The 27780-nt window shown below is 41.9% G+C and overlaps 3 protein-coding genes across 10 annotated transcripts in view; all 3 read left to right on the top strand.

Annotated features, from left to right (window-relative positions):
• The first annotated feature begins 1552 nt into the window (after positions 1-1552).
• On the top strand, positions 1553-12188 carry mecp2 (methyl CpG binding protein 2). 6 transcript variants are annotated; one of them, XM_029427254.1, is made up of 7 exons: positions 1654-1674; positions 3078-3413; positions 4221-4438; positions 4529-4737; positions 4842-5035; positions 5124-5260; positions 6674-12188. In XM_029427254.1, exons 2-7 carry the CDS (start codon positions 3389-3391, stop codon positions 8948-8950), a joined length of 3060 nt encoding a protein of 1019 aa, XP_029283114.1. In that variant the 5' UTR covers positions 1654-1674; positions 3078-3388; the 3' UTR covers positions 8951-12188. The 6 variants fall into 6 exon arrangements, with proteins under 6 accessions (XP_029283117.1, XP_029283114.1, XP_029283112.1 ...); XM_029427252.1 differs by having other exon boundaries at positions 6671-12188; XM_029427253.1 differs by lacking the exon at positions 1654-1674 and having other exon boundaries at positions 3093-3118; positions 3262-3413; positions 6671-12188.
• A 4503-nt stretch (positions 12189-16691) lies between these two features.
• LOC115005441 (uncharacterized) lies at positions 16692-22750 on the top strand. 3 transcript variants are annotated; one of them, XM_029427259.1, is made up of 10 exons: positions 16692-17004; positions 17956-18129; positions 18519-18676; positions 18894-19092; positions 19721-19817; positions 19924-20095; positions 20540-20583; positions 20668-20830; positions 21814-22190; positions 22617-22750. In XM_029427259.1, the coding sequence occupies exons 1-10, from the start codon at positions 16751-16753 to the stop codon at positions 22725-22727; spliced, it is 1749 nt and encodes a 582-aa protein (XP_029283119.1). In that variant the 5' UTR covers positions 16692-16750; the 3' UTR covers positions 22728-22750. The 3 variants fall into 3 exon arrangements, with proteins under 3 accessions (XP_029283119.1, XP_029283120.1, XP_029283121.1); XM_029427260.1 differs by having other exon boundaries at positions 16693-17004; positions 22606-22750; XM_029427261.1 differs by lacking the exon at positions 16692-17004 and adding an exon at positions 17040-17091.
• A 2323-nt stretch (positions 22751-25073) lies between these two features.
• The window catches only part of fgd1 (FYVE, RhoGEF and PH domain containing 1), a 39874-nt gene continuing 37167 nt past the window's right edge, over positions 25074-27780 (top strand). Inside the window, exon 1 of the mRNA XM_029427250.1 lies at positions 25074-25181. Coding sequence (XP_029283110.1) covers positions 25115-25181 — 67 coding nt within the window. The 5' untranslated portion in view covers positions 25074-25114. The remainder of the gene's footprint in view (positions 25182-27780) is intronic.

The raw sequence follows: 27780 nt of genomic DNA, 5'->3' as shown, positions 1-27780 counted from the left end.
TCCCACATGTCTTAATCGGAAAATGCTACATTTGGAATAATGCCTAATTCAGAATATCCAAACAGAATATGCTGTTTAATATTGTCATATTCGGAATAATACTGAAATATTATAATACTGAAATATTAGTGTGCAATACAAACAAGAACTAAAAGATGTTTCTAATGTTAAATTATGATGAAAGTCAAACGTTAGCAGCGTGAACGAATGCACAGAGGTGTTCAGCGTGATTCTGTGAGCTGAGCTTCTGTCGTTCAGATGTGAGTTTTTATATCAGGATCTCTGATGTATTTAAATGCTGTTAAACGTGTTGAACTTCCTGCTCTGTGGCTTGTAGAGCAGCGTGGAGGAATATATTTCTCATATTTTATTTATTAATGTGTATTTTTATTCTCATAAATGAAGGTGTTCAGACGACAAACTGAAAAAGACTTTTCTTGTCTCTTTGTTGTTTTTTTTATTGGAGAAACTGAGTGTTTGTTGAGTGTGTTCAGATTTTCTTTTCTTTTTTTAATGTTTGATATTTTTTATTCTAACAGAGAAAACTGTATTATTGTTTAATTCTCGACAGCAGACAGTCCGGTGTTGTTTATGTCTTCGTGTTTCCGTCATCTTTTAGCTTTTTCTTTCCAACAGTTTGGACGGTTTCCCAGCAGTTAAGGGCTTTTCAATTCCACGCCTGGATTCCCCCAAAAATCCTCCTCAGATTTTGAGAACTGCCGCGTTCAGCTGAGAAACAGCTCTGTCTGAACCCTCATTTACCTCAAATAAAGACTGAACATAAGCTGCTATTTGTCTCCTCAATGTTTTTTCAAACCAAAGAGATGTTTTCTTGTAAAACTGATGACCACTATTAATATTTAACAATAAGGCCTCACTGTTTTTTCTCTCTCTCATAATTAGATTTTTGTTAATGAATTTTTAATGAATTAATATTTTTGACATTAATTCTTACATATTTTAGTTGCTATGTTATTGTTTCAATAGTTTTTATTGGGAAGCATAATTTCCAAAGATATGATAAAATGGTATTGTCATGCTTTTTTTCAGCAAACACAATGTCAAAAGACATTGGAAGAACACACTTATATATATAAAATAACATTTAAAAATAAAAAGTAATAATAATAATAATAATAATAATAATAATAGATAAGGGAAAACAGTGATAAAATGATTAAATTAATCAAAAACAGTTATCATTGTTATTAGTAATAGTATATAACAATAATGCTTACTTGTATAACCTTACCTTTAACTGTTCTTGCCAAGATATCAAGTTGATATTTTATTGTTTTTAAAATGATTTGTCTTTGATCGTATTTTGTTTCATAAATGCTTTTATTGTTTTAATTTTGTATGTTTTACTTGAAGTATTAATGGTCAATAAATTATTTTAAATTATTATTTTTACAGATTTCAGAGCTTGTCCATGAACGTCTCAGTGTGACCCTATAAGAGTTCATATCTCGCGGGAGTACACCGCCCCTGCGCATGTGTTGACCTCATCTTCATGCAGGTCTCGCGATGTTTGTTGACTGACGGCGGTTGGAAATGGAGTCGAAGGGGGCGGGGTGCAGCAGGAGGGAGCTGAGATGTTTGGAGGCTTTTTTTTAATATAAAATTATTTATTTAAATAAAAATGGCCGCCGTGGAGAGCGGAGAGGAGAGACTGTAAGTGGGTTTTTTACATTTTATCCTCCGTTAAAGCGCTGCCGCTGCCGCCGCCTCCGCAGACCGTTTTCTGTCGTGTATTTTATTGAAGTAAAAGTGCGTTGATTTTTACCCCGGCCTGTCTCGGCGGAGCGGGGTTAACGGGAATACGTCACTAACTTGCTGCTAAGTGTGTACTTTAGCTGCTGCTGTGGCGGAGCAGCTTTAGCTCTCGCCCGCTCTCCGTGCGCCGCCGGGCCGCTCGGACTTCCACACAACTCCCCGGGAAGTCAGGCCGGGGCCGGGGGTCGGCGGGGTTGTGTCCGCCCGCCTCCGTCAGACAGGCAGGGAGCTAACAGCTAGCTCGTTAGCAAACATTGAGAGTGTTTTCATCAGGCTGAGTGTTTAGACTGCTGCTTCATAACCCGGGTTAACCCAGGTTACTCCTCTCCCCCCCTCCCTGTTTCACATATACACGCACATCCCGTTATATGCCCCTCGCCCCCTGTCAGAGAGTTTATTACACTTTCATTAGCAGGCAGCCGCCTCAGTGCCGCTAAGCAAGGCAGTGTTTTTATGTATGTGTGTGTTTTAAAGCTGTAGTCGAACGTGTGTGTGTGTGTGTGTGTCTGTGTCTGTGTGTGTGTGCGTGTGTGAGAATCTGAGGGGTCAGCAGGTGAACTGCACAGGAAAGAAACAATAATAACAAAATAATGTTTTTTTATTTAGGGCTGTAACTAAAGATTATTCACATCACTATATTTATCAATTAATCTGGTGATTTTCTTGATTAATCAATAATCGGCGTAATGTTAGATTAGTAATGTAGTTAGTAGCACATGTTTTATCCTGCTGTTACTGAATATGTTTCAACTGTTCTCTGGCCATACGTGGACTCTGGCTCTAAAATGGCCTTATATATTATAAACCATCGTTGGTCTCTTATAGTTCACTATATTATTAATCAGTATGACTTTTACTTGCATATGATATGTGGTTTTAATTCCTTCATTCCTATAATGCCTTTACACTGCATGTATTGCAGCTACAAAAACACTGATTAGAAATTTGATTAGTAAATTTGATTTGATTGGTATTTATCCCATATAAACTGTTATATATTTATATATAATTGGGATTTCCACATATCCTTCATTATGGGAAAGTGTCTGACCTAAATGCAGCGAGTATAACGTTTAAATATGCTTCATCAAATTAAATTAAATAAATAATAAACGGTAGGCAGTTGCATTTAGTGTTAAATTAAATATGTTCACTTTAGGGCTGCACAATATATCGTTTCAGCATCGACATCGCGATGTGCGCATGTGCAATAGTCACATTGCAAGACGTGCAGTGTCAAGTAAGGCGAATGAACTCAAACATGTCATGCTACAACCCTTTTTCTCTGCTTGATTCAAAAGGAAAACAATTTCCATGACTACAAGACCAATCTACAAGAGAAGTCAGTCTGATAAAAACATAATTCACTCTGATTTAAGGGATTTAAGGAGACACAGAGTTTGTTGCTAGTGAGTGACATGCAGGCTCTGCATGCATGTCACTCACTAATCACAATTATTCTTCATCAATGTATCAAACAACCAGAGCAGGCCCTGCTAGTCGTCGACCACAACTTCAAAATGAGGAACAGAAGAAAAACACTGAAAAGGAAGATTTGGTTGAAAAAAGAAACCCAACTTAAGAGTAGAGTTGCTGGTATATTAGTAGAGCAATGTGTGGCCATAGCAAGTGTGAGGGTGAGTTTGTTTATTTATTATTTGTTGTATTACCAGTTACCATCTTTGTTTAGGCCAGTAAACAAAAAATCTCTTATCAGGAAGTTGGAGGAATAAAAACTGACTGAAAATATGAAGTAATCTTATGGAAGCAAATGAGGGTCATTAATAGTTTGAGGTTGTGAATGTAAAGTGTGTGGATATTTTTGTGTATGTGTAAATAAAAGGACACATTTTAACAGTGAAATTTCACCACATCTGAGGACGGACACTCAAATGTCCTATCTTTGTACGGGACACTGAAGTTACAAAGCTACAAGTTACAATTGACCTTCTTTACACCCGAGATGACGAGCCAATGTTTATTGATGGATACTTCTCTACAAAATCGACTGTAACTCGCATCATTTTGAAGCGTTTTTCTTTAAATATCGTTTGTTACAAACGTTAAAGGTTGAACATGATACTGGTTACTTTAATTCAGTTACTGGGAATGGATCTAATGAGCTCTATCCCAAAACATTAACCTTCTGAATAGCCACAACTTCCTCTGGGCTTACCATGAAATCGCAGGGTCTCTGGTTCGATTCCAGTTCCTGTATCTCTGTCACTATCAAATGAAGGCGAAAAGAAGTTCCATTCAAATCTGCGCTCCACCTCGTACTAACGTAGGGTCTGTCAGATTGGTGGATTTGGAGATTGGCCACAACTCTGCCATCGGAAAGGAGGAGTGATCGATAAATAAACAAATTAAAGAAAACACTGTGCAACAATGACCATGTGATGTTATCTGTGATGTAATGTTAACAGCCAGGATCTCTTCCACAGGGAGGAAGGTGAGGAGGAACCTGTCGATCCCCTGCCCCCCTCCAGAGACCGGTCCCACAGTAAGACCAAGAAGGCTCGCAGAGAACGTCGCCATGCTGACCGGGGGGAGGAGACCACAGACCCAGCCTCTGTGCTGCAGCCACAGACTGGGGCAGGAGCCACAGACCCAGGTAAATACAGGTGCAGCAACAACAGGAGTCTGTGGTCAGCCAGAACAGGTGGAGTACCAGAGTTTTCATCACAGTATGAGACAATATAATAAACGAGTTCAGGACTTAAGCTGGTCTTATGTCGCTTCCTTCCTGCAGGCGTTGGAGCCGGTGGCCGGCCCCTCAGAGCCAGGGTCTGAGTCCGCGGCCGGCAGTGAGTCTGCAGGTTCTCCCAGGCAGCGGCGCTCTGTCATCCGAGACCGCGGGCCGCTGTACGACGACCCCTCACTGCCTGAAGGCTGGACTCGCAAACTCAAACAGAGGAAGTCCGGACGCTCAGCGGGGAAGTTTGATGTCTACCTTATAAAGTAAGCCAAAGCCACGCCTGATGATGTGTCTGCTTTTCATGATGAGATGGAGTAAATACAATGTATTATAGATGACGTGTCGTTGTTTCTGCCTGGTTGGTCAGCTCGGAGGGAAAAGCGTTTCGTTCCAAGGTGGAACTTATTGCCTACTTCCAGAAGGTCGGCGACACGACCACCGACCCCAACGATTTTGATTTCACTGTCACTGGACGTGGAAGTCCCTCCCGCCGCGAGAAGCGCCCCCCCAAGAAAGCTAAGGTGGTGAAACCATCGGGACGAGGCCGGGGGCGGCCCAAAGGTACTCAGACACTAAGAGTTCACAAGTCTTTCTTCTTTCCTTTATTTTTTGTTGTTGTATGTGTTTATTTTTCTTTGTGCTTGTATAGGCAGCGGGAAGATGCGGCAGGCTACAGAGGGCGTGGCCATGAAACGTGTGGTTGAGAAAACTCCAGGCAAACTGCTGGTCAAGATGCCCTTCGGCAAGGCAGAATCCTCCACTGGCACCACCTCCACTGCCTCAAAGGTACGATCAGTCTGTCGTCAGGTCAGTCATCCATAATCCATACATTTGAGGAGATATAGTTTAAAGATCACAGCAATACCATATATATGCTGGCGGGGGTATCGTGCCAGAACGGGAGCCAGGCAGGCGGACAACAGAACGGGGTTAGTAATATTATCTGGCTTGCTATGTCTTCTGTTGTTGCACTTGCTTAATGTTTGGCTGTGTAAGCAAGTTAGTCGACTCGCTAGTTTTTGATCATTCATAAGTAATGTAATCATAACAAATGCATGTGTAACGTTACAGCTGTCCATATTTACGACAGCAGCGTACAAGTGTAAACTGTAGGGGTGCTGAATCGCTAAAATACCAAATCCTACATTATGTTGCTTTTTTAAGCGATCATCTCATCTGTGAATCGCCACCTTGTTGTGGTGGAGAATCAATCCTTCAGCAGTTCAGTTTCCAAAGGAAAATCGTTCCCAGGAGAGCTACGTATAAAGACCCTTAGGAATCAGCAAAGTCATACAAGTGAAAAGTCCATTTTTATTTATACAGCACCATATCATAACAGAAGTCTCAAAACACTTTTCATAAAGAGCAGATCTAGTCTGACAACATGAACCACAAGGAGAAAACAGGAAACGCAGCAGGAGAGGAAGTAGATGAAGGTGTAGGTAGGGAGTAGGAGCTGGAGGAAGAAGTAGCAGCAGCAGTAGCATTAGCCCATCAAAAATCCGCAAAAGGAAGGATCGGTTGCCTCATGAACACCACCATCATCATCTCCATCACCACCAACAATCCTTTGCCTCCACATTGGATCCACAACAGTGCCCTGCTGAGGGAGACTGTAGGTCCCACCTAGAGCCAGGACTTAAAGTGCCCAACCAGTCTCAGCCGCCACGAGAGATGTCTACCTACAAGGATAGACTCTGAGACAACTTCCACCTTTAGAAGGACTTTCATCGCATAGCGAGGAAGGGTGTGGACGTGGGATTTCTGTGTGCCTTCAGGTGCCTGCTCAGCGTTGTGGCCTGAAGGCTCTTAGTACCTTAGTGCCAAACCAAAACCAGCTAGTGCACAGTACAGTGGATGTTTAAGAAAAAGGCCTTTAGAGGTTGATTAGTCCAAATAACTCAGAAATCAGAGAACGGACTTTCGGTAGGCCTCAGAAAGCTTCCAGGAAACCATCAAAGGACTGAGGAAATAGACTCTTTGCCAATTTCTATTTTCCAACTTTCATCTCATAGAGGTATTCATCAGGTCAAATTGCCTGGATCGGACTCTTGTGAACGCAGATAGATGATGTGTGCATTGACAAAGTACAACCAGTGCTTTAGGACCTTACTGCAATTTATTATTATTATTATTAAAGTTTTCAAAAATGCAGTTACAATGTTGATGCTAATGCTACTTGTTTGTATTTCCCAGCAGGTGGGGTCTCCTGCCCTAGTGACCAAGTCCCGTCCCGGCAGAAAGAGGAAATCAGAACAGGAACTTCAGGCCCCACCACCGACCATCCCCAAGAAACGGGGAAGGAAACCAGCCTCAGCCTCAGTAGCATCATCAGTTGTCGCAGCATCCACCGCCACACCATCAACCTCTGGTAGCTCAACAACTGGGAGCTACGCTGCAGCTACCATTTTAGCTGCAGAGGCCAAACGAAGAGCAGCCAAGGAGTCTTCCACCAAACTTGTCGTCCAGGAAACAGCCCTGCCAATCAAAAAACGTAAAACGAGAGAGACAGTGGAGGAGAGGGAGAGTCCTGCCGCTACAACAACTGAGACTGTAAAAAGGGTCATTTTAGAGGGGGAGGTAGGTAAAAGGGAGGAAGCGCCAACCTCCGAACCTCTGCACTCCCCCTCTGAACAGAGCCACTCACAATCACAGAAGCAGCCCACGGCTTCTGATGAAAGCCAACCATATGGACACAAGGGGCATAAAGGAAGGAAGCACAAGGAGAAAACAGGAATAGCAGCAGGAGATGGAAGAAGCAGAGGAGAGGAAGTAGATGAAGATGTAAGTGATAAAGGAGGAGAGGGAGGAGCTGGAGGAAGAAGTAGCAGCAGCAGCAGTAGCATTAGCCCATCAAAAGGCCACAAAAGGAAGGACCGGCCGCCTCACAAACACCACCATCATCACCACCACCATCACCACCATCATCGCCACCAACATTCCTCTTCCTCAGCCGATCAGCCTCTTTCTCCAGCCTCCGGACACCCAGCACCCTCCAGCCAGTCCAGGCCTGAAGTCAACCCCCAGGCTGTCCCTCAGCTCACCACCCAACAATTGCCGCACACCCAGCAAGCTCCTCCGAGACCACAATCCAAGTCTGACCCTCAGTCCCTGCCTGAACCTCGGCATACTCCCCCTCAGCCACGGCACCAGCCCCAACCCCAACCCCAGTCTCCCAGTCAACCACAAGCCCAGCCTAGATACCCAGCATCCCAGCCCTCTCCAACTAGGCAGGTTTTGCCCCAGCCACAATCCCAACAACCCCAACTCCAAATCCCCAGTCCGAGCCAGGTCTCCCCCGCAAAATCCCAGTCACAGCCTGTCCACTCCCCAGCCCAGCACCAAACCCAGTTTCAGGCTCAACATGCTCCACCTCAGTCACAACTTTCTCAGTCCCCATCCATCCTGCACATTCATCCGCCCCAAACAAGGCATCCACATCCACAAACCCAGTCTCCCACAGTCCACCAACCTCAAACCCAGCCCAGACACCCGTCCCAACCCCAAACCCAGCTCAAACAACAATCTCAATCCCAGCCCCTGCAGTCACTGCAGCCTCATCTCCAACCCCAACCCCAGGCCAGAACTCAAGCCCAACTTCAGACTCAACTGCAACTCAGAACCCCTGCCCAAACTCCACCTCAACCCCATTCCAGGACCCCAGCCCAAACTCAGCATCAACCCCAGTCCAGGACCCCAACCCAATCTGCACCTCAAACCCAGACCAGGACCCCAGCCCAAACACCGTCTCAATCCCAGTCCAGGATCCAAGCCCAAACTCTGCATCAATCCCAGTCCAGGACCTCAGCCCAACCTCAACTTCACCTGCAACCCAGGCATCAAGCGCAGCCCCAACCCCAGACAAGGCACCCATCGCAACACCAACTCCAGACTCAATACAGACCACAAGCCAGACAGTCTCTCTCCCAGCCTAGGCCACCCCAGTCCCAAGCACAACCCCACTTTCAGCGGATTCAAACACAGCCACGGCCCCAGTCCCACTCTCAGCTTACAAGGCCCCATGTTCAGCACCGCTCATCTCCCCGACCATCTCCCACTCTAACCAGGAACCTGGTCTCTGCTCAGCAGAACCAGAGCGAACAGCCCCAAGATCTGAGCACCACACGGCCTAGCCGAGGAAGCCTGCTGCCGAGCCGAGAGGTCAGAGTGGAAGGAGTCAGGGCGGAGGGGAGAGGTGAGCCGGCCATGGCATCAGAAAACAGAGAGGTTTTAGGAGGAGAAAGAGGTTCAAACAGCAGCTCGAGGCCTCCCAGTTCCCTGCCTTCCGGAAATCCAGGAGTAGCAGGGGTCGGCCTAGTTCCTGGGGCAGATGGTAGGGCTAGGCTCCGGGCAGAGCCAGAGGCAGCAGGTGAGGGCAGGGAGCTCAGAGACATCGTCCCCCAGTCTGCCGTCCCCTGTCCCAGCCGAGAAGAGACCGTAGAATCACGGACTGCCGTCAGCGAAAGAGTCAGCTGATCGGTCGGGCTGATGAACAGGATGACTGATAGGTAGAATGACGGATTTAGTCAGAACCAAGTGGAAGAGGAATGTGACTGGGTTGTTCTTGGAGGTTAAATGATTGTACGCTGTTTTCAGATAGAAGGATAACGACAGAGCTGGTAGGACTGTCGGAGCCTCTACTCAGTCTGATTCTGTCTGGAGACTGTAAAGTTCTGGATTTGAGAACCAACCTGGCGCTGAGGGACAACTGGACCGGAGAACAGATAGTGTCTTTTTCTAGGAAAAACAAACAAAGAGGAAAAAACGATTAAAAAAAAGTGTGTGTGTGTGTGTGTATATATAATCAAAAGGCAGCTGTTGTGTCCCGCTAGTCTCCAAGGGGAGGGGGGAGTAGTTTGGAACTAAAAACCAACGCTTAACAACACATTACTCTGAACGAAATGTTGCTTCCGGAATATAACCTGTTTTTTTTAATTTCGTATTTTGATAGTTTATGGTTTTGTCTCTGTTTTACAGCTTTAAACTCTGATATTATTGACTGACGGTCCCTTACTCATCGCCGTGCTGCTGACTGACAGTCCCTTATTTAAAGTCCTGCTCTCACCAAGACTCCTCCTATTGACTGAAAGTCCCTTACTGAAACTAGTCCTTGACTGAAAGCCTCAGAGGTGATGTGGGGCGGTAGTTTGCACCTTTAACTGGTTTCTTAGAAATCTCACCATTTTTTTTTAGCCCCATTTTCCATTTTGTCCACTATAAATAAAGAGTCTGTAATGTTTTCCATCCACTTCCAGACTGCCCCCTACAGGTGGCGAATCTGTGTATTCATGACTCTACACAGACCTCACGCTGAATTGAGTCTTTGAAAGCCATTTTCAATATTGTTTGAAGTATTTGAACAACTTGAGGAGTTCTTGATTCCTCCTATCCGACACGAACAGTCTCAATGAACAATGGAGTCAGTTGTTTGATAAGAAAACCTCGAGCGCTTCTCATTCGTTTTTCAAGTATTTCAGACGCAGCGAGTTGTTCTTCCAGGTTAGAGATTCTTCCATACTGGTCTTCATTGAATCTGTTTGTTTTGGTAGTGTTTTTGTTTCCAAAGGAAGCGCTTTTAATATCAAACCAAACCCACTTTTACAGTAGCTTTATTTTAGTTTGTAGTCTTAATGAAAGAGTGAGAAATGGACTCATTTTTGTCTTCGTGTTGAATGTCTGGAACAGTTTGCACTCCAGTTTGTACAATCAACCGCCTGCATGTCGCTCAGAGACCCTGCAGGCCTTCAACCGGAGCGCATGTACGCAGAGGTCGACCTCGCCAGGGGTTTGCCGTCGCCCATGTTTGTGAAGTCAGGGAAGAAGTTCTGCAGAAGTTAAACCCTGAATGAGGTCTGGTTCAGCTTCATGTGGAGTCACAACAGAACACTACTCAGTGAGCAGAAAATTAAACTTTGAGTCTGTGAGTCCAGATTTGTGAGCAAGAAGGAGAAAATCTTGTTCAGCGCAAGGACTGAACCGAGAGACCAACTGATCAAACAACACGGACGACTTCCGTTGATATTCTTAGCTAGCTAAGCCTCGGATCTTTCAAAGTTTCTCATCATAATTTTTAGACGTACCGACAGAATCATGAACTCCGCGTGAAACGTTGCTCGTTTTTTAAGTGCTCTAAGTTCCTTTTGTGTGCCTCGTCAGTGTTTTCATTGGTCTAAATGACTTCCACTTTAAACACAAGCCTGACGGATATGGACGTGTCCTGTTAAATCATGGATGTATTATAAGAACTGGATATCAAAGATGGCGCCCAGTCACTTGGATGAAAATTGCTTTCTAACTTCCTAACTTCCTGACGTCGTGAAACTCGCTGCACATGCTCAGTAGAGTTTCTCTCCCTGGCCCATTGAGACGTCACCCAAATAAAAACAGATTTTATGATGAAGTTTGAAAAATACAAACTGTAATGTGCAGATTGTAAAATCTGTTTTATGAGCAGCATAATCTTTAGCTTCAGCGCACTGTTAATGTGAAGCTCTGTGATTGGCTGTTTGTCAGTGAAATGCACCTTGGGAGGCGTAGTTCAGTTTTTTTATTTGGGCTGGACTCGGACATTTGTTTGTAAGTATTCACTTTGTAATCTTGGGATTCGGATATTCTTTTTTGTTTTTGCTAAACGTAGACTATCAATAAAGGGGATCATTATACTTTTTAATTGCACTTTTAAAAATATATACCATCTCTTCTGAGGCGACGAACATCCGTCTCACTCAGTTCACCTTGGCCATAAAATCCCAAACATGTCTGCCTTTAATAAAACGGAAACACGTGTTGCAGCTGTGCCGTCCGTCTCGGCAAAGAATTCACTGTCGATTACAACCGAAGCTCCAGAGACAGAAAATGGTATTCCATGACAGCCCTACTTTTTATGTCCAAAGGCTTCCTGTAGCGTTTTTTCAAAGATGTTTTCCAACACAGTTTCTAGTACAGATGTAACACATCGTGATAACATGAAGTGTTACTGCAGGAAGCTGAAATAACTCCGCTGAACTTCTCCCGAGCTCTCAAATCTGAACGCACAGACGCTGTTTGAATGTTGATGCTCTCTCAGTAGATTTGCCATCAATAAACCTAAGACGTTTTGCACCTTAGTGTTCACTTGACTGTGTGGGGAAGGCTCCAGCACTTTAACAATGACCTTTGAAAAATTGAGCAACCCCCTACCAGAAAACAAATCCAATAACTGAATGTCTTCATCCTGGATCCAAAAAATGTGCCTCGTTCTTTAAAGTCCTCTCACCTGATGCTCCGCGGAGGTTTGTTTGCAGCCACCCGAGGCTGAAGCGGCCTCACCTCTGCGTACTTGGCGCTCCGCCTGTCGCCCAGTCCACCTGTTAGCATGCTGTCTCTCACGCAGCTGCAGAAATCAAACGTCCCTCTGTGAACGGACTCAATCCACAGGACTCGACCCGGCACAAACTACAGTAACCAGCCACCATATTGCATGTTCCAGAGTTTAGTGCCTATAATATTGTGCGTCTTGCCAGAAGCCACCATGTCAGCCAAGCCATGTTGTGTTTCTAGACTTAGTAGTGATGTGTGTGGTGACTTCATAGTTGCTAATATTGAGGATGAATATTCTGCTTTTACTCTGGTTGGAATTCAGTGGAAACTCCAATACACTGTCGCTGTAGACAAAACTAGTTTTTACCTGTTTTCTTATTTTTCTTTCTAACTAAAAGCGTTTGTTGTCCCCTGATCTGTGGTCGTCTGACTGATTGTAGCTCAACACAAACAAACCACAGCTGGAAAGTATTTATATTTAACGCTACTTCTACTCCACTACATCTCCAAGGCAAATATTTGACTTTTTACTCCCATTTATTTAATAAGTTTGGTTACTTTTATTATAGGTAAGATAAACTTTATTGATCCCTTTGTGAAATGCATAAAGTACCTGGGAATATAAAGTAAACAAAGCTGGATAAACCAGCTGCAACATTAAAGTGATTAATGCATCAATAATTATAATTCAATAATATAACAGCCTATATTATTCTGAAAAGGGCCGTTATACAGAATGAGTTGCCCGCTTTTACTTGATGGTAATACTTTCATACTTTTACGTAAGTAAGATTTTAAAAGCAGGGCTATTACTTGTAACAAAGTATTTTTACGCTGGTATTTGTTCACTACAAATATATGATCTTATAGAATATGATGCATTATGTACATTAAACTACCAACAGGATGTAAAGGAGGGAAGACATCTGCAGCAGGAACATGTAACACACACATTAATGTAACAGGAACATGTAACACACACATTAATGTAACAGGAACATGTAACACACACATTAATTTAACAGGAACATGCAACACACATTAATGTAACACACATTAATGTAACAGGAACATGTAACACACACATTAATGTAACAGGAACATGTAACACACACATTAATGTAACATGAACATGTAACACACACATTAATGTAACATGAACATGTAACACACACATTAATGTAACATGAACATGTAACACACACACATTAATGCAGCAGGAACATGTAACACACACATTAATGTAACATGAACATGTAACACACACATTAATGCAGCAGGAACATGTAACACACACATTAATGTAACATGAACATGTAACACACACATTAATGTAACAGGAACATGTAACACACACATTAATGTAACAGGAACATGTAACACACACATTAATGTAACAGGAACATGTAACACACACATTAATGCAGCAGGAACATGTAACACACACATTAATGTAACAGGAACATGTAACACACACATTAATGTAACAGGAACATGTAACACACACATTAATGCAGCAGGAACATGTAACACACACATTAATGTAACAGGAACATGTAACACACACATTAATGTAACAGGAACATGTAACACACACATTAATGTAACAGGAACATGTAACACACACATTAATGTAACAGGAACATTTAACACACACATTAATGTAACAGGAACATGTAACACACACACATTAATGTAACAGGAACATGTAACACACACATTAATGTAACAGGAACATGTAACACACACATTAATGTAACAGGAACATGTAACACACACATTAATGTAACAGGAACATGTAACACACACATTAATGTAACAGGAACATGTAACACACACACATTAATGTAACAGGAACATGTAACACACACATTAATGCAGCAGGAACATGTAACACACACATTAATGTAACATGAACATGTAACACACACATTAATGCAGCAGGAACATGTAACACACACATTAATGTAACAGGAACATGTAACACACACATTAATGTAACAGGAACATGTAACACACACATTAATGTAACAGGAACATGTAACACACACATTAATGTAGCAGGAACATGTAACACACACATTAATGCAGCAGGAACATGTAACACACACATTAATGTAACATGAACATGTAACACACACATTAATGCAGCAGGAACATGTAACACACACATTAATGTAACATGAACATGTAACACACACATTAATGCAGCAGGAACATGTAACACACACATTAATGTAACAGGAACATGTAACACACACATTAATGTAACAGGAACATGTAACACACACATTAATGCAGCAGGAACATGTAACACACACATTAATGTAACAGGAACATGTAACACACACATTAATGTAACAGGAACATGTAACACACACATTAATGTAACAGGAACATGTAACACACACACATTAATGTAACAGGAACATGTAACACACACATTAATGCAGCAGGAACATGTAACACACACATTAATGCAGCAGGAACATGTAACACACACATTAATGTAACATGAACATGTAACACACACATTAATGCAGCAGGAACATGTAACACACACATTAATGTAACAGGAACATGTAACACACACATTAATGTAGCAGGAACATGTAACACACACATTAATGTAACAGTAACATGTAACACACACATTAATGTAACAGGAACATGTAACACACACATTAATGCAGCAGGAACATGTAACACACACATTAATGTAACAGGAACATGTAACACACACATTAATGTAGCAGGAACATGTAACACACACATTAATGTAGCAGGAACATGTAACATACATATTAATGTAGCAGGAACATGTAACACACACATTAATGTAACAGGAACATGTAACACACACATTAATGCAGCAGGAACATGTAACACACACATTAATGTAACAGGAACATGTAACACACACATTAATGCAGCAGGAACATGTAACACACACATTAATGTAACAGGAACATGTAACACACACATTAATGCAGCAGGAACATGTAACACACACATTAATGTAACAGGAACATGTAACACACACATTAATGTAGCAGGAACATGTAACACACACATTAATGTAGCAGGAACATGTAACATACATATTAATGTAGCAGGAACATGTAACACACACATTAATGCAGCAGGAATATTAATCTAGAAATACTTGCATACTTTTACTTAAGAAAGGTTTTGCAGGACTTTTAAAAGTGCAGTATTTTCACAGTGTGCTTTTTTGTACTTTTCCTGCAGTCGAGGGTCTATAAACGTCTGGTTTCCATCTTCAGTTTCCTCCGCTGGAGAACAGAGTTGTAGTTTAACCGACATCTGGAAAAGTCAAAGGTTTTTCCCATCAAGTGTTTCAGGAATTCAAAGAGGGGCCCAGAGTCACTTCATGTCAATTTGTTTTGGTCATTTGAATAATTCAGGGAAAACTTCTGAATGGGCGCATTTATAAAACGAGTTAAACTCACATTTAAAGCCGTGATTCTTGCTTATATAAACTTTACAGAATCAGAATCAGCTTCATTGGCCAAGTGTGTGAACACACACAAGAAATCTGACTCACATAGGAACAGAACTAAACAAATATGTAACTACGATGTAAAGATATAAATATATAGGCTGATAGAAAGTATATAAAAAAACTAACATTTGTGAACAGAAATAAAACTGAAAAAAAGAAATGTTAATATTCTAATATGAAGTAATATCAATAAATAAAAAATAAAAGAGTTCACAAAGCACAAAATAAAACACGATAATATGAGATTTCTTTCCAGAAAAAATAACTCAGTTTACATTAATATTTTTTCAGATTTTACAAACTGAACTACAAATGTTAGATTGTATTAATAATTCCTCACATGCAGTCACATTATATTGTACTGAAGTTGTGTAGCTGTACGGGTTGTACTGCAGCTGCAAAGCTTAGCATAAATACTGGAGACAGGGAAATATCGAGTATCTAAAGTAACAAACTAAATAAAATAAAGAAATCAAATTTTCGTTTTTTAATGGTCTCTGCAGAAAATACATTTATATTTGTTCTATTATTGAAAGGTGTTTATTTAGTGAACAAACTAGACATTCACTGTAATTAAATGGTGTACCAATAGTAGAAAATAAAATAAATAAATAAACATTTTCAGTTTTTTTCAGTTTTTCTGCCGTACAAAAACTGCAAATGTTAAATAAATACTTAAAATAACGTAAAATATGCTGGCAGCTCATCATCTGTCCTCTAATTATAAAAATATAAATGTTCTGTTCATTTGCTGGTTTACCTACAGTATAAAAACTTTTTTTTTGTTAATATTATACCTACATCAATAAAAATGTAACTTTTATATTAGTTAACGGTGAACCTACTATTATAATAAGTAAAACAATTAAAAACTGATTTTGTTTTTTAATCTTTCACACCTCTGAAGCTCACTGATTAACATGCTGTATGATATTATCTACATCTTTTAACACACATTATAATATTTAAACATTATTTAATCTGAACATAAATCTCATGGAGGAACAATTTATTAAGGTGTTGGTAACAGCAAGATAATGACACTTTCTTTATATGTTTGTGAGACTTCTCATTAACTCATTATTGTTTATTATAATACAAAGAACCTGATTATTCATAATTGGTCACTTCAGAAACTCCAACAAGTTACTGAGGAGGACTGCACATCCCATGATGCACTGCTGCCACCTGCTGGCGGTCACGAGTCTGCTCAGCTGAGTCAGCTGATGTTTTAATGTTTTTTACTTCAAACTTTCATTTGTAATTAATATTTTTATTTTATTTTTAATGACCTTCAGTTTCTGTTCTGATGGATATAGTTTGAATGAATGTTCAAATATTGATATAATAATTGATTTTAATTAAAAAATAACCAAGACTCGTGACCTCTGACCCGGGTGAAAATCTGTCTCTCTGATTGGCTGAGCGGGCCGGCTCGCAGACAGGTGGAGATGGCAGCTCAGGTGTTCGCGGTGCTGCTGCTGCTGAGCGGCTCGGTGCTCCTCGGTCTCTCCTCCCTCGGATCCGGTCCGGACTCCGAGCGCGGCATGACGGAGCTGAGGCGCGTGCGGAGCCTCGCCGCTCACCCCGGGTACGGAGGATGTTGGGCGCGAGCTCTGGAGCACCTGCACACGCGCTGCAGGGACATGACGTCGGAGAGCCAGAGCCGGATCGCGTTGAGTTTCACCTTCTGTCACCTGAGCAGGTACAACACACACACACACACACACACACACACACAGACACACACACACTCACTCACGTACACACACAGCAGGTTCTGCACGCGGAGGTAATGAAAACTAATGAGATGCTTTTGCCTTCACAAGCTGTCTATAATATCATATCAGTAGATTGACCTTCCATGTGACATTTCATAGTTTTGTGAAGAAATGTGCAGATTTTACAGCCTAAACACTGATTTTCAAGTATGACATTAATGTTTTGGACCAAATCTATATTTTGAATAATACTGAAGTTAGAATTATATTAATTAATATTTGTATTCAGTGATGGACTAAGTACTCAGATACTTTATTTATGTAAAAGTGGTAATACCACAGTGTAGAAATACTAAAAGTCCTGCATTCAAAATCTTAACTAAGTAAAAGTATAAAAGTATTGGCATCAAAACAAAAAGTAAATGTGGGCGACTCAATCTGCACAACGGCCAATTTCATAATAATATATATTATATTATTGGTTTATAGTTATTGTGTTCATCACTTTAATGTTGCAGCTGGTAAAGGAGGAACTTTTGTCTAAGCTATTTACTGCCAGATACGGGATCAAAAACCTTTTATCTTAACCTTTAATAATAAATGAGAAATGAATTGTTGATTTATATTTTGTATTAATTATCTGGATCTGAATCTTCAAAGTGACTGAAACTTTCAAATAAATGTAGTGGAGTAAAAAGAACAATGTTTCCCTCTGAAATGTAGCGTAGTAGAAGTATGAAGTTGCAGAAATATAACAATAAAGATGTAAAAATGATCCTTCCTTCAAATATCACAAATCTTCAGTCAAAGAAATCACAATTAGACATTTTTTGAAAATCTTTCAGCCCTTATAACATAAATAAATTAAAGAAAATAGAATCTCTCCTGTTCTTTAACTTTGACTTTTACTTTGAAAATGTCTCTCTGTCTGTCAGCTCAGGCAGGGATTTCCCATCATGCCCTGAGGGATCAGAGGTCAGCAGCTGTACAGGTGTGATGGACGCTGTGGCCTTTAACGCCTACACAGAGTTCTTCACCCACACACACTCCATCTGTCACTTCCTGCAGTCTGAGGCCTGGCAGAGCCGAGCAGAGAGCACTATGTACAGGTAACACACACACACACACACACACACACACAAAGGTAACACACAGGTAACACACACATACACAAAGGTAACACACACATGCAGGTAACACACACATGCACACACAGGTAACTTACATACAGGTAACTTACATACAGGTAACACACACACACGGGTAACTTCCATACAGGTAACACGCATACAGGTAACACACACAGGTAACATACACGCAGGTAACACACACACACACAGGTAACTCACATACAGGTAACACACATGCAGGTAACTTACACACAAGGTAACACGCATACAGGTAACACACACACAGGTAACACACGCGGGTAACACACACAGGTAGTACACGCAGGTAACACACACAGGTAACACACTTTTTCGTGTGTGTGTCTCAGGTTAACGGAGAGTTCAGCAGGTGTAGCCGAGCAGCTTCTGTCCACCAGGCAGATGGCTGAGGACCTAATTGTTGCCCAGAGTGCTACCTTGGAGGCACAGAAGGAGATCCTTAACAACGGAGAGGAGCTGAGAGTCACCCTGAAAGACTCCACCCAGGGTATGAATGACCATCAGCCTGAGAGACTCTACACTGGGTTAATATAAAAATCATACGCACATAGAACCTTAAGACTCAACACAGGGTAAATAAAACACCCCGACAGCCTAAAAGGCGACAGTGGGTAGGAAAAAAGTTGCCAAAAGTCAGTCATTGCAGCCTTAACCCAGCTCCACCTGTCTCACTCTCCACCTGTCTGTCTCTACCTGTCTGTCAGGTCTGCGGTCGGTGTTCTCGGAGCTCAACAGTGCCTCGAGGGAGCAACAGGTGGCGCTGTCTGAACTCTTCAACAGAGTTTCCTTCCTGCAGACTTTCCTGCTGATGGAGGCTCACAGTCTGAGCTCCTGCTGCTACAACGCCGCTGCTCTCTGCACCGCCTTCCTCCTCACCTCCACCCAGCGCTCCTCCAGAGCCAGGTAACTCCTCCTCCTTCTCACCTCCACCCTCTGCCAGGTAACTCCTCCTCACCTCCACCCAGACTACCTGATTGTAAACATTGAATTGAACCTTTTGAACTGATTATTGTAAAGGAGAATCGGGCTTCTTGTGCGTTTTAGCCCACAGTTTGTAATCACTATTAATATTTAAAACCAGGCTCAGTCCTGACTGATCTGAACTTGTGATAATCGTTAGACCGTATTTATTATTTATTTATTAACCCCTTCTCTTCTCTGAGGATGTCCCCTGTTTGTCAAACACTAAATACGCGTCTCTCTGCCGGGCAGGACGCACGTCTCAGCTGACCTGCACATTCATACAGAGCCTGTGTGAAACTGAGTCCTGCATCGGCTCGGGGTCGGATCTGGGTAAAATAAAGGACATGCGAGAGTTGGATAATAAATATAGTTAAATTAAATTTAAGATAATAATAATAATTTAAAGGTTCAATGTGTAATACCGAGCCTCCTGCTCTAAAGAAATAGTTCTTGCAGTGCGGACACAATAAAAAGGGGGTTCGTAAAACTATGGAAAAGTTCCAAAAGCACCTAATTCAGTGTGTGTGTGTGTGTGTGTGTGTGTGTGTGTGTGTGTGTGTGTGTTTAGGTTGGTGTTGTTGAGTTTGGTGTGTTTAAATTTCTACCTGGAGAGGAAGATCTACCAGTTTGTGGTGACCTCTGATCATCCTGAACACAAACACATGGTCAGTACGTCACAGCTGAGCCTCTGAAGTGTCCTGCAGCAGCTGTGTGTCGTCATTATAACGTGTGTGTGTGTGCGTGTGTGTGTGCGTGTCTCTGTGGGTGCAGGAGCTGGTCAGTGTGTATGCGAGTGTGTTGCGGCGCTTCATGGTGTGTGTCGGAGTGTGTGTGCTGCTGTGTGTGTGTGTTCGGTACAGAGACCCCCTGCAGCAGAGTCTGCAGGTGTTGCAGCAGCTCAGGGAGACGCAGAGGAGCCTGCAGGAGGCGCTGCAGCACGCAGGTGAGGTCAGCACGAGGGGAAGGTTACTCGTTACCCTGTTAAGTAAAAGGTAATGTCACTATTTTAATTACTTCATCAAAGTAACGTAACTTATTACATGTGATTACTTTTTCATTACTTGTGTAACAAATATTTAAAAGAGTCACAACAACACTAATTACTGTCCAACCTTTATTTAGAGTTCCTCTATCACAGGATTTAAGATGCGAACAGAGCAACAGATGAATGTTTCTATTCTCCATATAAGTTTGTGAATCACAACTAGTTACACTGTCTGCCTGTCTGCCTGCCTGTCTGTCTGCCTGCCTGTCTGCCTGTCTGTCTGCCTGTCTGCCTGCCTGTCTGCCTGTCTGTCTGCCTGCCTGTCTGTCTGCCTGTCTGTCTGCCTGTCTGTCTGCCTGTCTGTCTGTCTGCCTGTCTGCCTGCCTGTCTGTCTGTCTGCAGAGAGTTTGGGGGAACAACAGAAGAAGAATCCGCTGACTGTGAAGGTGAGAACAGAAGTGAAGCAGTGATGTCACAGAGGAGGAAGTTACTTCCTGTCACATCAGTCTGACCAATCACATCTCTTCCAGAGGAGGTCCGAGAGCAGAAGAAGAGAGGAGGCGCCGAGGAGGAGAGAAGAGATAAAAGAAGAAGATGAAGAGTGCAGCACGTTGGTGTCTCCGACCACAGACCAGCATGACCTGTCTCACCTCTCAGACTTCGGGCAGTTCCTGTCTCACCTCTCAAACATCGGTCAGTATCTGTCTCACCTCTCAGACATCGGTCAGTACCTGTCTCACCTCTCAGACATCGGTCAGTACCTGTCTCACCTCTCAAACATCGGTCAGTACCTGTCTCACCTCTCAGACATCGGTCAGTACCTGTCTCACCTCTCAAACATCGGTCAGTACCTGTCTCACCTCTCAGACATCGGTCAGTACCTGTCTCACCTCTCAGACATCGGTCAGTACCTGTCTCACCTCTCAGACATCGGTCAGTACCTGTCTCACCTCTCAAACATCGGTCAGTACCTGTCTCACCTCTCAGACATCGGTCAGTACCTGTCTCACCTCTCAGACATCGGTCAGTTCCTGTCTCACCTCTCAAACATCGGTCAGTTCCTGTCTCACCTCTCAAACATCGGTCAGTTCCTGTCTCACCTCTCAGACATCGGTCAGTACCTGTCTCACCTCTGTGGCCATGTTTATGTTGAAACTCTTCATTTGGAATATAAGCACATTCAGAAATCTTTTTAACAAAAACTAATTATATATAATGAAACTATACCAAATGTGACAAAACGAAAAAATGAATAAACATCAAATAATCAATAATAAGACATGAAATGAGGAGATTATACTAAAGTGTTATTATGGACATGTACAACTCCTCCTATAATGAGAAGACGTCTGAACGAGATATGGTATGATATGATGGTACATGATGTGGATTGAATGTTTACAGGGAGATTATTTATTAGACATAATAAAGGTTTTCTGAGCTTCAGACTTAAAGACGGAAAACATAAATCTGTATAGAGAAATATATATTTTTTACACATTACACACTTGACTTGTGCATTCATGGCTCGTTTTCATACTTTCTATTGTGTGTAGGAAATAAAATAAATAATGTACCAAGTTGACCACCACACCCCCCATAAACTGTTTTAAACAGTAATCATTTAAAATAAAATAACCTGCAGTCTTGTGATTAACTGTGTATGTGTACTGCAGGTAGGAGTACTGCCAGTATTCTCAGCAGTACAAGGAACAGTTCAGCAGCTGACGTCACCCTGCAGCCCTACCTTACCCACAATGCCTCAGTGCTGAGTCCCACTACCCACAATGCCTCAGTGCTGAGTCCCACTACCCAGAATGCCTCAGTGCTGAGTCCCACTACCCACAATGCCTCAGTGCTGAGTCCCACTACCCACAATGCCTCAGTGCTGAGTCCCACTACCCAGAATGCCTCAGTGCTGAGTCCCATTACCCAGAATGCCTCAGTGCTGAGTCCTATTACCCAGAATGCCTCAGTGAGTCCAGGCAGGCGTCCTCGTCGCTCCTCCTCCTCCGCCCCTCTGGTCTACAGCATCCTGGTGGAGGACAAACCGGTACATCTGATCTAAATATAGATTATTGATTATTGACAAACTGAGTCTGTCCTCACACACACACACACACACACACACACATGATTTAACACGTGTTGTTTATATTAGATAACGTGCAGATTAATATTTCTGTTTGGCTACAGCGCTACTATTAATGTGTTCAACACAAAGCTCTCTGACGTCAGTGACGCAGGCGCTCAAGTTATTCTTCTTCTAATGATAAAAGTAGCAGCTCGGAGCGTTTTCATACATTTTAAACATTTGTTTTATGATTCAGATGTTGTTAGCGTTAAAAAATCAACCAGAAATCTGAAGAAAGAGATTTATTGTGTTCATGACCTCTGACCTGTCTGTCTGTCTTTCTGTCTGTCTGTCTTCATGCATCTTCATCCTCCTCTTCCTCCTGGTTGCTCAGCCTCGGTACAGCCTGAGGAGCAGAAGATCAGAGACTCACTGAAGGAAAGTTTCACTTTGTTCAACACGTTGTACATTTTAAACACAATGTTTTTCTTTTTTTCTGAATATCAATTAAACTGAATTTTATATTTTAAACAGAAACATGTGAAACTGGTGTTCAAGTGTTTTCATGCACACGACGCTGCAGGACGTCAGGAAACAGATTAAAGATTTAATTACATATTTAAAATGTTATTACATATTTAATATTACAAACAGCTCCCTGGAGACGGCACCGCGTGTCAACTCCACTATGATGTGCAGAAATAATCAAGCCTTTAAAGATAAAACTCTGTTATAAAGTCATAACGTGAGCGAGAGCAGCTTCACTATAATTATGCTATTAACTGCTCATATATTTAATATCATTTATAAAAATAATTGTAATTAATTCTAGGCTTCTGTTAGCTACACAAACCTTTAGTGGCCATAATAATAGCAGGTACATTTATTATATTAAATATTAATAATCACTGAATGAACTAGAACCGGAGAAGAAGAGAATGTGTTCATGGTTCAGATTAAAATTCCATGCACAGTTGAACTCTATATTCTGAAGGTATTCACTGAGAGGTTTGTTCATATACTTATTTAACATTAGTTTATTCCTTTACTGTTGCCAATACTTTCTGATTTTAGGGATTTAAATGTACAATGTGCAACTTTCCCTCTTTAAAACGTCTAAAAACGATTGGACCTTTGTTATATCATTTATTCAGTGTGTTCTTACTTTATCCCAAATGATCCAGAGAAACGTGTCATTGTAAAGAAGGTAACGTTTCCTCTCCTGTAACGGTGTCGTCTCCCCTCTGAGCAGCGTCAGCGTTGTGTTTGTAGCCAGAAGCTTCATAAACTGACTGTTTATCCACTTTTAATTAAGACACTTTCTACATCCTGGTGTTTTTAACTCTAGATTTGAAGGGGATGAACGTTAGCAGCAGCCAAACCGTGTTGGGGAAACACTGGTTTTTACTGTGAAACTGCTTTATTCAGTGTTTTTAGCGGTTTTAATCACCGGGTCTGTTTGTTTTCAAGAGGAGGAGATCTCTGCGGATAGTTCGGCTCCTGTGGAAGACCTCCTGCACGTCTGGATCTTAAGTTATCAGAAAGACAAGCTCAGCATTAGTGACAACTCTGCTTGCAGCTCCTCAGGGACTTTCTTTTATCTGCTAAACAGCGTCGAGAAACACAGATGTTCAACGTGAAACGGCTTCATTCAGGACTTTTATCAGTTTTAATCAAATCTGTTTGTTTTTGGAGAGGAGGAGAGTTCTGAAAAAGCTCCTGAACAAACGGGATGATCCTACACTACTTCATGTTTTTGTTTTTATTGAGAGACCTCCAGCTGCAGAAAATGACATATCGTGCTTTAATGTCCCAAAGTATCTGTGATATCTGAGGTGTGGAGCCCTCTGCTGGCTGAAAGACACTCGCATGATCCTCCAGCTTCATGTCTGCTAACTTTAAAGTGTCATAAGTGTTAGAAAGTATTGTGATGAGGAGGAGAATCAGCTGACTGCAGCGCCGATGGAAAGAAAAGGAGCGAAAACAAAAACTGCTGCTGGAATTTTTCCCCACAGTTTTCCTTTTGCTTCAAATTTCAGCCTCAAAAAACAAAGCAAGAAAGCCGAGAAAATGAGAAACAGACCGCAGAGAGAAGGAGGAGGGAAGCTGGTCTGGGATCAGATGTCTGCGTGGAGGAGGAGGAGGAGGAGCTGTGGTGTCGGTCTGCAGCTCAGATCAGATTTTCACACAAAAGCCTGAAGCTACCGAGAGACAGAAGACCGACGCTGGAATTAAAGAATAAAAATCTGCAGAGGACGTGAAAATGAAGCAGCAGCAGAAAGAAATCAGGGAAGAAGTGTAAAGTTGGAGGGAAAGTGAAGCTAGTTGTGTGCCGGAGCTGAGTCGGCACATTGTGGATTCTTCAGGGGGGAAACTATAGACAGAAGAAATGTGATTTAACGAGACAACATCAAGTTCACTTCTTCTTTGCGTCCACTTGGATCTGATCTCGGGGGAAACTTAAACTGAGGAACGTTTTTTTCATTGTTAAATCGCATTAGTTGGATTCTACTGATTTGACGGAGATGGAGACGAGACGATTACTAAGTTTTCTGAAGGAGTGACAGGAAGGAGGGAGAGATGGGGGAGAGAGAGGGGGAGGATGAAGGAGGGGAGACGCTGACCTCCGCATGACTTGGATATGTGATGCTGAAGTTCTGCTGAAACTGACTTTATTCAATGTGATGAACTCTCTGAGGACTCAACAGATTTAAACCCAAACCTTCAGATTAAAAGTCTCATTTTAAAAAGAGAAACATGAATGTGAACAGAGACTGACCTTTGACCTTTGACCTGACGTACGTATGCAGCTGAACCGACCTCGCAGCGCTTTGCTCGGGTTCAGCCTCCCCCCTCCTCCTCCTCCCCCGCCTCCTCCCTCCTTCTCCAGTCAGTTCAGCACCATGAGGTTCTCCTACCACCTGAACACCTCCACAGCACCCCCACTCAGCAGCTCCCCCCGCGGGACAGGTGAGTGAACTGCAGCTTCGCTGGTTAACAAGGTGCACATTTACAAAACCAAAAGTTAGTATTCATCCCTAAAGGAATACTTCATGAGTATTTGTATATCAGTTACTCAGAAACTTTGTTTTTCTCGCATGCCTCCGCGGAGAACGAAGAATCCAAAAAACTGAGAAAAGTCTTAATGAATTAAAGAAAATAAACTATCAAAACATCTGTTTTCAAACTCGAGCAGAACAATCCAAGTCCTACACATGCGTTTCCGCTAAAACATTACCGTATAAAGCACTTGGTGTGTGTGTGTGTGTGTGTGTGTGTGTGATGCGATGCTGAGACTCAACTGTAGATGCATTCTGACTGTATGTGATCACAGGAAAGCTGCTCCTGTGTACGCGCACAGGAAGTGATGCTGAAACACACACCCCCATATTTGACCTCTGACCTTTAGATGTGTTGGCGTCCAATCAGCAGCCACAGAATTAAAGTCTTCAGCTATATTTGTCTTTACTAACTTAAGTAAGTTAAAGGCAGACCCCCGGGATCAGACCCCCGGGATCAGACCCCCGGGATCAGACCCCCGGCGCTGGGTTTTAGGAGTTTGGCTGACTGAGTGGTTATGAAGAACGAGCGACGCTGGCGGTGTAGTCCTGATATTGTGCGCATTACACAAACTTGGGGGGGAAATAAACAAACATTTAGAATAAAGAGTATTTCAGTCGTCTTTTTCATCAACAATGTTACTCGTTGATATCGTCAGTTAGCGTTCAGTGACGTCGTGTGATCGTCTCGTCTTAGTCGTGGAAAAAAATGGTTGTTGACGAACATAATTAGCTTTTGTTAACTCGATAAGCACTCGTCAGAAGAACAATAGTTATAACAAAAGAAGGAAATTGCGGAGTGAATTCTGGAAGCTGAAAACGCTACTGCTTAAATGTGTTCACAGAAGGTGAAGTCGTGGGACTGGTTGGAAGAGTGGTAATTGGTTTAGTTAATTGGAAAATATTTATAAATGCAATAATGTGGAATATTTGTATTTATTTTGAAAAGCTGATGCTAAATATGAATTGTCGGCTTTAAAAGTTGAATAAAACTCTTAATGTATAAAAGATGTGGAAGAAATTGAATGTTCTTGAGGTACTGAGGAGGAGTTGAGGTTTCCTTTAATTATCGTTGTTGGAATAAGGAAAAAACATCAGCTGAGGTCGAAGCCTGACAAGAGTTGAGTGATGAGCACTTTTATTTTGAAAAGCTAGGTCCAGCCCTAGTTTTTCTGTAAACATATAGTGAGAGATGTGGGCTTTTATATTGAAAAATAAGCCGTGTGTGTGTGTGTCTTCTGTAAAGACATGTGTTGTTAGTCATTGAGCTTCCTGTTCATCATCAGATCAGCTATTTGTCTGGAAATAAATATTAGATTTATTATGATACATAGAATAAGTGTGTGTGTGTGTGTGTGTGTGTGTGTGTTTTATATTGAGTCAATGTGAGCGAGCGAGACAGGAAACCACAGACGACGTGGCAGAGAGAGAAAGTATAGAAAACAAAAGCGTCTCGAGTTCTCTTTAGTTTGATATCATTAAAATAAGTCTGTAGCAGTTAAATAAATACATTTAATTCAGTATTATTTATTATTATTGTTTCTGCTCTCGTGTTACATGTGGAGGGATTTTATTCTGAAAGGTTGGTTCTTCTGTTTGTGTACTTAGTGACAGGAAGTGCATTTTGAGATTGACTTATTATTCCATCTCCCACACGTTTTCACTTTCAGCCGCAGAAACCATGACGATGATTGTTTTGAGTCGGTTAGTTGACTACTTGTAGTTTTTATGTTTTTTCTTATGCCGATTATTTCCAAGAAGCTTTTGAGCACGTCTCCGGTAAACACCAGATTTAAATTGGTGCTTTTGCAAGATTCTTTGTGGAGTTTTAAACATCTGTCGATTTTAAATCAGATTTAAATCTATTAATAGATTTTATGCTAACTTTTGTTCTGCCTTTGAATTTGTACAAAGCATTTCATCTTTTGCCCTTTCAGTCGATTCATTTCCACTTCCAGCTTTGACGTTATTACAGTTTAGCTTCCAGCCTTTCGAGTAATAAAGTGAAACTAGAAGCTTCTTCCTGCTGAGACTTCAGATTTTAATTGCCAACAACTGCTTCTATGTCATTCTGTGCATATCATAAATATCTTTAACTTCAGCTTGTAAAGCAGGTCAGCTTCCGTCTCTGCCAGTTTTCCATTTCGACTTTCTTTTTCTCAGCAGTTCAGTGCAAAGCATTTTATTTCTGCACTTTCAGCAGTTTATTTAAGCTTTCAGTGTTTACACGCTTGTTCTACAGGAAATGCATTTTCTAGAGTTATTAACTGGTTTTAGTCGCGGCAGCTTCCTGTGTCATACACACAACAAACATGTGACAGGTCGAGCTTCAAGTCCAAACACGTGTTCAGTCCGTGAAGTCTCAGTGTCCTCCCAGCATGCCGTGCAACAGCAGGACATATAGATATGAATGAGGAGCGGAAGGTTAAAAATAGGTGTGTGTGTGTGTGTGTGTGTGTGTGTGTGTGTGTGTGTGTGTGTGTGTGTGTGTGTGTGTGTGTGTGTGTGTG

Source organism: Cottoperca gobio, unplaced genomic scaffold, assembly GCF_900634415.1.
Source record: "Cottoperca gobio unplaced genomic scaffold, fCotGob3.1 fCotGob3_303arrow_ctg1, whole genome shotgun sequence".
NCBI classification, from domain to species: Eukaryota; Metazoa; Chordata; class Actinopteri; order Perciformes; family Bovichtidae; genus Cottoperca; species Cottoperca gobio.
This window is presented reverse-complemented; position numbering and strand designations above follow the sequence as displayed.

Bases quoted from the DNA above. Each gene is read 5' to 3' on its own strand.
- LOC115005441 (XM_029427259.1), top strand. From the start codon at position 16,751: ATGGCAGCTCAGGTGTTCGCGGTGCTGCTGCTGCTGAGCGGCTCGGTG. The intron at 18,677-18,893 runs GTATGAATGACC...CCTGTCTGTCAG, and splicing joins CCTGAAAGACTCCACCCAGG to GTCTGCGGTCGGTGTTCTCG. The intron at 20,096-20,539 runs GTGAGGTCAGCA...GTCTGTCTGCAG, and splicing joins GGAGGCGCTGCAGCACGCAG to AGAGTTTGGGGGAACAACAG.
- mecp2 (XM_029427252.1), top strand. From the start codon at position 3,389: ATGTGTGGCCATAGCAAGTGTGAGG. The intron at 4,439-4,528 runs GTGGAGTACCAG...TCCTTCCTGCAG, and splicing joins TCTGTGGTCAGCCAGAACAG to GCGTTGGAGCCGGTGGCCGG. The intron at 4,738-4,841 runs GTAAGCCAAAGC...CTGGTTGGTCAG, and splicing joins TTTGATGTCTACCTTATAAA to CTCGGAGGGAAAAGCGTTTC.